At 39.2% G+C, this 9,541-nt stretch overlaps 1 protein-coding gene across 1 annotated transcript; it reads right to left on the minus strand.

Moving 5' to 3' along the window:
• Positions 1-904: 904 nt before the first annotated feature.
• Positions 905-4,478, minus strand: LOC148100918 (calpain-1 catalytic subunit-like). Its single transcript, XM_087847359.1, has 10 exons — positions 4,443-4,478; positions 3,362-4,353; positions 3,180-3,225; positions 3,018-3,095; positions 2,849-2,906; positions 2,701-2,756; positions 1,539-1,607; positions 1,284-1,362; positions 1,078-1,191; positions 905-969 (listed from the first exon to the last, which is right to left on the minus strand). The coding sequence occupies exons 2-10, from the start codon at positions 3,424-3,426 to the stop codon at positions 905-907; spliced, it is 630 nt and encodes a 209-aa protein (XP_087703485.1). The 5' UTR covers positions 3,427-4,353; positions 4,443-4,478.
• Positions 4,479-9,541: the final 5,063 nt, after the last annotated feature.

A 9,541-nucleotide genomic window follows, 5' to 3' on the forward strand; every position in this document is an offset into this window, starting at 1 on the left:
TTTGCGCTCGCTCGCAATGTGTTGCTCGCACTCTCAACATTTCTGCCTGTGCGCGCTCAACTCTTTGTGTACACCGTTATATTTGTGCCACAAAACCAGCCAATCACAGACTTGGATGCAAAAATATCTGATTGGCTGTTCTGGTCTCCAATTAGCTTGAAATGACGGAATGCAATATCCCAGAATCCATTTCATCCAAAACTCAAACGAGGAAGTGGCGGAGGAACACAGAGTGGCAGAGTTTGAAATATTACTCTTTCTGGGTCACAAAATAAACTTTTAAGATATTTTCATGCGAGAATGGTGCTGTGTAAACTTCAAATATCTGCTTGATTCATCAAGATATCACATATTTCCATCGTAATCTTTTGTAAAGATTAAGTAAAGTCTTCAAGGTGTACTTTTGCAAAGCACTCATTCTTACATGAACAAATGATAACAGTGAGTGTCCAAAAAATTCTAGTTGGCTTATTTGCTTTTCAAAAGAAAAAGAAAATCCTTTCTCTAGCTCCAAGTGTAAGTAATGGTTAGTAGTATGTTTGCTACTGCTATACAAATCATCCAGCTCCCATGCAGGTCTAGTTGTAGTCTTCTCCTGCAGCTCTCCTGAGCTCACTTTGGTCTAGTTGTACATGGAGATGTTGCTCCACTGAAACAGAGGAAAGGGTAGCTAATAAATGTATTATTCAAGTGACTGTGTACTGCACATTAATAAGAATGTATTACAGTGGCCATTTCATATATACTCAGGTGTTGATCTTTATTTTTTTAAACAGAATTCTAACTTTACAAATGTTGCATATTGTAGCTACACTAAAACATACTTTCAAAGTAAAAGGCAGGCACAACATGATCTAATACACATAATATTAAAAACTATTAATAATGAAAGATTAAAGGGCATTTAGTGACTTGCCTCATCCCAGGTCAAGCGCATTGTTCCATCAGATGATTTGTCCTTGAAAATGTCTGTGAGGAAAAACACAGTCAATGCAAAATAAACTTAATCACATTTTGAACTTGATAAATTCAACAGATTTATTTGTTGATGTACTTGGTGATTGCTGTCTCTCTTACTTGACATCTTATCCAGTCGCAACATGAGAGTGATGAAATCCTCCAACGTGGTGACAGAGAAGCGTGAATACCGAAACATCATCAGCCTCACCGTTCTGTCATTCACATTCAGACCTGGTAATGATATGAGGACAAAGTGATGACGAGTACTGCAGTTATAACATGAACACAATTCTGAACTAAAATGCAAAAACAACTAGTGTTACCTGCAGCCTCAACTGCTTTCTGGAGCTCGAGGTCAGTCAGGGATCCACTTTGATTAAGATCAGATTGATGGAAGAGTTTCTGCAGAAAAAAGAAATTACCTGACATTTAGGAAAAAGGAGCACTTTCAAAGCAACATTTATTTTTTTTAACTACATGTCAGACACTGAACTTAAAAAAATATCAGTGTCTGAGGGAAATACAGCTCTAAAAGTTAGAGGAATTATTTGAAATATGTCCTGCATTTGCTGTTTTACCTTGTATTCTTGAATCTTGTTCCAAAGAATCAAAAATTCAGTAAAAGACATTGTCATCCTTTGGTCAAGCTGCGTACATTAAGGAAATCACAGACGAACAGTGTTGGGAAGGTTACTTTTAAAATGTATTCCATTACAGATTACAGAATACATGCCCCAAAATGTATTCTGTAACGTATTCCGTTACGTTACTCGATGAGAGTAAGGTATTCTGAATACTTTGGATTACTTAATATGTTATCATGCTGTTTACAACTACGTGAATGTACTATTGCTGTGATTTATTACTGTTACTGAAGGTCCGCGGCTCCGAACTGTAGTAAAGGGACCTCTGGCTAATACGGTGGGTTCTGTGTCGGGCTCGTAGCCGAAAAATAGCTTTACTTTGTTGTCTGGGTCAAGTTTGCTTGCGAGAGACAAAGAGAGGCGTTGAAAGGCTGCTCCAACGGAACTTATTGTTTCGGAGGAAAACACGAACACAGCGTACAGTCGAGTCTTAATAGCTTACTTACAACTGGGCTCGTCAGGCACTCTTCTTGGCTGCAGTGGTTATTATTATATTTACATGCTTCCAGCTCCCGTTTCTGCTCGATGACAGCTCGTACTTTTCCTTTTTCTCCCTCCTCACTCACAGACACATCACGGGTATGGCAGTCCATTCTCCCTGCAGCACGGACTACACTGCCCATCAGGCTGCATGCTTTAGAGCTATACCGGTAGCATTCTCCCTATTAGCTTAGCACAACAACAACAAAAAGACCTCTCTCACCCAGGAAACACGCAGAGAGAGAGCGTCACTCTGTAACCATGGCAACCGTAACGCTGCCACCTGGAACAACAGAACGTAGCTGTCAAACAGAACCCAAACAGTCCTGACCCGCCACAATATGAAACAGGGAAGTACCGCCGTGTAATCCATTTATTTCAACAAAGTAACTGTATTCTAAATACCACCTTTTTAAACGGTAACTGTAACGGAATACAGTTACTCATATTTTGTATTTTAAATACGTAACGGCGGTACATGTATTCCGTTACTCCCCATCACTGCAGACGAAACTGTGCTATTCCTAATCAGACTGTTACTGAAAGTCAGGTTTGGTCAGTTTGGGTGTGGTAGAACAAAACAAGAGCAGGAATATACTTCAGTATTTGAGGATACGTCCACCAAGGCAATCATACTCCTGCAGGTATCCAAACCAAAGTCATACAACGTTCCTATTGATGGTAGACAAAACCGTTTTTAGTCTTGTTTATTACAAAATGAGGTAGCATTTTAAATATTCTGAAAGCACAAATGATCATCTTACCATGAGGGAACCTGTCATTCAGGAGTTTCTGGAGTTGTCCAGCCAGCAGCTCACTATTCTACAACACAGAAGCAACTAAAACTGTTCAGTGCAGATTAAAAAAAATGAAAAGGACAAACGGCACAGGAGTAAAATATGAGGAGCAATCATTAAAAAATATACAGCTGACCTGATTTGCATACAGGTTAAACAAGGAAATAAGGTTAGCGTCCTTATCTGTGGTCTCCTTTTTGGGCTTGTCTCGGATCTTAAAGAAAACAAAACATATGAGATGATAACTTGAAGTGTATTAAGTACGTTACAGTATGCACAGCAACCTCTTATTTTATACCTGAGGAAGAATCAATTCCTCCTCTTCATCACCTCCAGTGTGGGAGCTGGGTACAGCAGAAAGTGTGTAAAAAGGTGAGACTTATGTGTCTTGCAACACTTTTTAAAATGCTGCTAGGAAAGCATGTGTTCAAATAAGCATTTTGTCATTCTTTGGGAATAAAGTCTCTCATGGGTCTTTACCTGATCTCAACATCAGCCTTGGTGTAGACAGTAAGAATGAAATCGGCAGTCATGTTGGGTTTCATGGTGGACGGGATGATCACATACTCTCCAGGTTCCAGACTGTGTAGTTCGGTCAGATCGCTGTTGAAGCTGTAAAAATTGGGTGTCTTCAGGGGGTTGTTACCATCAAAAAAGAGGACCCTAGGTGTCCTTGCGGGGTCTGGAAGCAATATGAAAGTTGTTAAGTGCAATGAAATTGTTTCCTGACCACCGGCTTGTCTTGTTCAAGTTATTTAAATGTGGAATTTGCTTTTAGTTGGAGTTTGCTATTTGTTTGCTTACCCCTGGTGGAATCTGTTGAATGTGAAAATGGGAAAAAAGGATGTCAAACAGTTTTCAAATCACTCAAAAGGGCATGTCTATAACAATGACAAGAAAACACAGCTCGGCATCATGGCCTGCTGAGTGGGCCTCCCTGAGTTTGTAAGTCATGGTCACCCCTCCAGTGAAGTCTTTGAAGGATTCTGATGGTGACCCCCAATGCATGTCTGCATATGAACCACAAATTCTGAAGCAGCCAAAAGAGAAAAACGTGTGTCTTTATCTGGTGTTTGTGCCGCACATGTGTGTGTGTGTGTGAGAGAGAGAAGAATGGTTTTTACTTGGCATATGCCTTCTCCAGCAGTGGAACCCAGAACTCATTTCCACATGTGCTATGTGCTAACAACAACTGCTTGTTGATTGTTGGCAGATAATCATCAATGATTACATCTACCCACTTTCCAAACCTCCAGAACTGAAACAGATGCAAGATAATAAAACTATTGTATTTTATAATGTAGCCCCACTGTGAAAGGAATATCTCATCAGGCTTGTTAGTTATTAATTCTTTACCCTGAAGTGAAATATTCCTGTGTAATTCTTGAAGGACTGGTCCAAAGGCACAACTTGTGCCAACAGTTTTTTTTAAAACGTCAGTGCTGATATTGCAGAAAGAAACCAGCAGTTACCTGTTAAAAGAAGACAAGTAATAGTTTTATCAGATGTGCCACATTTAATTTTTGTCGTCTTTAGTTATAACCAAGACATTTTTGCGTACCCACAAGGCCTTGCCCGAAGTCAAATCGTGAGGCTCCATCAATACAGAAAGCGGACTCATCATTGATTTTTTGTAATTTCAAAATATCCTAGAGGAGACAGTGAAGAAGAATCATTTGTTTAACACTTAACACTTCAAATTGGCCAAAGGAAACCTGTACTGTATTACACACATACACAAAAAAGATAAATACATTTACTTCAGTAAGAAAAAAATAGTATATAACACTATATGATGATTTGACAATAAGTACTTCAAAGTATTTGATAAAAAGTATCTTACTGCCGGTCGTTCTCCTGCGAAGTGCTCAGATCAGGCAGGTCACCCAAAGAACCACTGTTAGGTGGGAAGGTGTTGTCCACAAACAGTCGCCCGCTGCGGAGGCAGTCAGCTTTTATCTGAGCAAAATCTTGATTTTTAAACTTGGCATGGTTGGAGGGGCTTCCCTCGCTGCCATCTTGGTAACGCATGTTAATGACAGATGTGCAAGTTCCAGTTTCAGCCATGATGAGCAAAGGTTTCAGACAGACTCTGACGCAAGAGAAAAATTAACTGAAAGACTTTTAAACTAAAACTTTGCATGCAGAAGCTTGTGTAGAGATGACCAGAGGTTTTTACCTGTGCACGGCAGCAACAGACAGCTGCTTCCTCACAAGAGAAGGCTCTTTGAGTTGGCAAATATGGTATGTTCAGCTCACAGCCTCTTTCTTATAATCACACACCCTTACATAAGTCTGGAGTCCCACTCACCCCTAAAATTGTAGGAAAGCCATATGACAGATTACTGAGACGCTAAGCTTGGAAAAAAAAAAAAAACGACAACAAAAAAACAAAAAACAATTTTCTGGGGGAAAGATTGACCTGTCATAACACCTGAGATTTACACTGCCTCACATCAAACCTAGTAAATTTCTACAAATCCTGTTTCTTCTTCAAGTAGAAGTTAGCACACGCTGACAACATCGAGGAGTGAAAAGGGAATACATTTTTTTTTTAAATTACTACCGTTTCCATAATATTTCCCCCTCTGCAATAAATAGCTTGAATGTGTATAGCTTTATTTAACGGTATAAAAAAGTCGATTGTTAATTTATCTTCTAAAACACTTAAGCTGGCTTTATTAAATGTTAGATCTTTAGCTGGGAAAACATTTTTAATTAATGATTTAATCACTGAGCACAGCCTTGATTTTATGTTTTTAACTGAAACTTGGTTGGACCAAAGTAACAGTGGAGCTGTTCTCATCGAGACGACCCCTCCTAACTACAGTTTTATCAGTGAGGCCAGGGTGAGCAGGAGAGGAGGAGGGGTTGCTGTCTTATTTAATGAATCATGTCAATGTAAGCAGCTATCTCCTGGAAGTTTTCAGTCTTTTGAATATGTGGCTTTAGAGCTGAAGGCCCCATCCAAAGTTGTGTTTCTTAATGTTTACAGGCCTCCCAAATACTGCACAGACTTTTTTAATGATCTCAGTGAACTGCTGTCTGTGATCTGTGTTGATTTCGACTGTGTAATTATTGTTGGGGATTTTAACATCCATGTGGACAACCCTCAGGACAAAGGGACTAAAGACCTGAGTAACACTCTGGGCAACTTTGGGCTGACTCAGCATGTAACAGAGCCCACACATAATAGAGGACACACTCTTGACCTACTGATCTCCAAGGGCCTGAGCATTTCAAAGGTTACTGTGTCTGATGTGGGCCTGTCTGATCATTACTGTGTTTTCTTTGAAAGTAAAATCTCAGCCCACACAAATATATCAACAGCAGTGATCACAAAACGGTGTATAACTGAACACAGTAGTGAGATATTTAACCAGGTCTTCCCATTAACACCTGACCTGTCCAGAGGTTCAGTCAATGAGCTCGTCAATAGCTTCAATGCTAAAATGTTAAATGTAATGGATACAATTGCTCCCATTAAGGTGAAGGTTATCTCTGGAAGGAAAAAGTCTCCATGGAGAAACTCCACACTAGTGAAAAATGAAAAAAGAGAGTGTAGGAAAGCTGAGCGCAGATGGAGAAAAACAAACCTCCAGGTTCATTACGACATCTATAAAGAGAAACTTCACAATTATAATTTACAACTGAGGAGTGCAAGGAGGTCCTACTTCTCTGACATCATCACCAAAAACAGTCATAATGCTCGGGTCTTATTTTCTACAGTTGACAGGCTAACAAACCCTCCTGTGTCAGTGGCAGCTGAACTTCATTCGACCATGGCCTGCAATGACTTTGCCAAATTCTTCACAGAAAAAATCCAAAAGATTAGACAAGCAATTGGTACATCAACAGCAGATCCAGAATATGTACTGTGTCCACCAAAAAACTGTTTAAACAGTTTCACCCGATTAACAGCAAAGACCTGGAGGACATCTTAAGTCAACTGAACTCCTCCTCTTGCTGTTTAGATGTCCTGCCAACAAGTTTTTTCAAAAAGGTCTCAAAGACTTTAGAGTCAGACCTGTTACAGATCGTCAATTTTTCTTTATTATCAGGTGTGTTTCCAGAATCACTAAAAACTGCTGTAATAAAACCTATACTAAAAAAGGACAATCTTGACAAGACACAAATGAACAACTACAGGCCGATCTCAAATCTTCCATTTTTAAGTAAGATCATTGAAAAAGCAGTTTCTCAACAGCTCAATTACTTCTTAAAACAGAATAACTGCTATGATGCCTTCCAGTCAGGTTTTAGACAGAACCACAGCACTGAAACCGCTCTGACCAAAGTGTTTAATGACATATGTCTGAATACAGACAGTGGAAAAATGTCAGTCTTAGTTTTACTGGATCTCAGTGCAGCATTTGATACAGTTGACCACAACATATTACTCAAACGACTGGAGAACTGGACAGGTCTTTCAGGAACTGTACTAAACTGGTTCAAAACATACTTAGAAAACAGGAAATACTTTGTATCAATAGGTAACTTCACATCTGAGCAGACAAGTATCACATGTGGAGTTCCCCAAGGTTCCATCCTGGGACCCCTTCTGTTTAACATTTACATGCTCCCACTGGCACAGATTATAAAGAACAACAAAATAAACTACCATAGCTATGCAGATGACACACAAATATATATCACAATGTCACCAGGAGACCGAGGCCCTGTACAGGCTCTTGGTAAATGCATTGAGGAAATTAATGACTGGTTGTGCCACAATTTTCTCCAGCTAAACAAAAACAAAACTGAGGTAATAGTCTTTGGCGCCAAAGAAAAACGATTACAGGTCACCAGAGAACTTCAGTCTATACACCTAAAAACCACAAACCAGGCGAGAAATTTGGGTGTAGTGATGGATGCAGACCTAAACTTAGAAAAACACATCAAGACAATAACAAAATCAGCTTACTATCACCTCAAGAATATATCAAGGATAAAAGATCTGATGTCTCAACAGGACCTGGAAAAACTAGTCCATGCATTCATCTTTAGTAGGCTTGATTACTGTAACAGCATCTTTACAGGTCTACCTAAAAAATCAGTCAGACAACTACAGCTCATTCAGAACTCTGCTGCTCGAGTCCTCACTAAGACCAAAAAAGTGGACCACATCAGTCCAGCTCTGAGGTCTTTACACTGGCTGCCTGTCCGTCAGAGGATAGACTTTAAAGTTCTGATGCTGGTCTATAAAGCTCTGAATGGTTTAGGACCAAAATACATCAGTGACCTCCTGACCCAGTATGAACCTTCCAGATCCCTCAGGTCATCTGGATCCGGTCTTTTATCAGTTCCCAGAGTCAGAACCAGACACGGAGAAGCCGCATTCAGCTTTTATGCTCCTTATATCTGGAACAAACTCCCAGAAAGCCTCCGATCAGCTGAAACACTCAGTTTATTTAAATCCAGGTTGAAGACTCACCTGTTCTCAGCTGCATTTGAATAAAGCACCAAATCCACACTTAGGCTTAAATTTCAAAACTCACATTTTAACTACTGATTTTATCTACTGTTCTGATTTTATCTGTTTTGATTTTATATACTGTTTTTTTTTGTTTGTTTGTTTGTTTGTTAATTAGTTAGTTTGTTTGCCTGTTTTAATCAATTTTAAATCATGATTTTTATTTGTTTTTGTTTCTGTCTCTGTAAAGCACTTTGAATCACCTTGTTGTTGAATTGTGCTATACAAATAAACTTGCCTTGCCTTGCCTTGCCTTGCCTTCAGCTTTGATAAATCAGTAAATCATAGTAAACGCTGGCTGAGTTTATCATGTCTTTTAAACACTGCAATTTGAAACCTCACTCAAATCACTTCTAAATTATAGGTCATGAGTTACAAATATTATGAAATAGAATAAAAGTACATAAGATGTTTGTGTCATGATAACGATAGTGAATCGTTTGGACAAGTTTGGGTTTGAGGTATTTTTCCACATTTTGACTAACTGCAGGAAAGAGAACTGCGTGTGCATTCCCATCAATAAGAAGAACAAATTACTGTTCATAATATTAGTCAGACATCATGAAATAGGGGGTGGACACATCAATGTTAATATCTACAAATGAGCTGGTGCCTATGTTGGTGTTTTTATGAGTTTTATAGGAAATCTGTGGGTCAGTATGGGTGCTTCCTCGCAAACACTGAAATAACTTTAATGACACTTACGTTTATTTAAAGCTGTATATGTATTATTATACATGCTAATTATAGTTACTTAGCGAGGGAGTTCAGAAGGTCACCTTCAAATCAAGTTGTCCTTCACATGTTGAATGTCATTCAGCTTTAGTAATGTGTCCCACACAGGCACAACCTTTGTGTCCCATTTTGTTTGCTGGGGCCTGGTTAAGCTACAGAAAGACGTTGTCACCAGAAATCCTTTTTTTTTTTTTTTTTTAACCTTTTTTTCCTTAAACATACAGGTGACCTAAACATTTTCCTGTATGACTCCAGACAAAGGTGTTATCACATAAACCCTGAAGCATGGATCCAGATGTTGTGAAAACTTGCTGCAGGAACGATCCTCTGCCAGCAAGTCCAGGCAGTGCAACAGTTTCCTCCAGGCCATATCACGTCTTCTCTGTGCACTTCCATGTCAGTAGGACTGTCAGTAGAGCTTTTTCACAGCAGGTATATTAACAGTAATTACT

The sequence above is a fragment of the Neolamprologus brichardi genome, chromosome 10, assembly GCF_056152115.1.
Source record: "Neolamprologus brichardi isolate AB-2024 chromosome 10, ASM5615211v1, whole genome shotgun sequence".
Lineage (NCBI taxonomy): Eukaryota > Metazoa > Chordata > Actinopteri > Cichliformes > Cichlidae > Neolamprologus > Neolamprologus brichardi.

Excerpts from the sequence above, each read along its gene's own strand:
- LOC148100918 (XM_087847359.1), bottom strand. The coding sequence starts at position 3,426 with ATGAAACCCAACATGACTGCCGATTTCATTCTTACTGTCTACACCAAG. Across the intron at positions 2,757-2,848 it reads GAATGACAGGTTCCCTCATG|GAACGTTGTATGACTTTGGT; the intron begins GTAAGATGATCA and ends TACCATCAATAG. Across the intron at positions 1,608-2,700 it reads GTATGATTGCCTTGGTGGAC|CTTGACCAAAGGATGACAAT; the intron begins GTATCCTCAAAT and ends TAATGTACGCAG.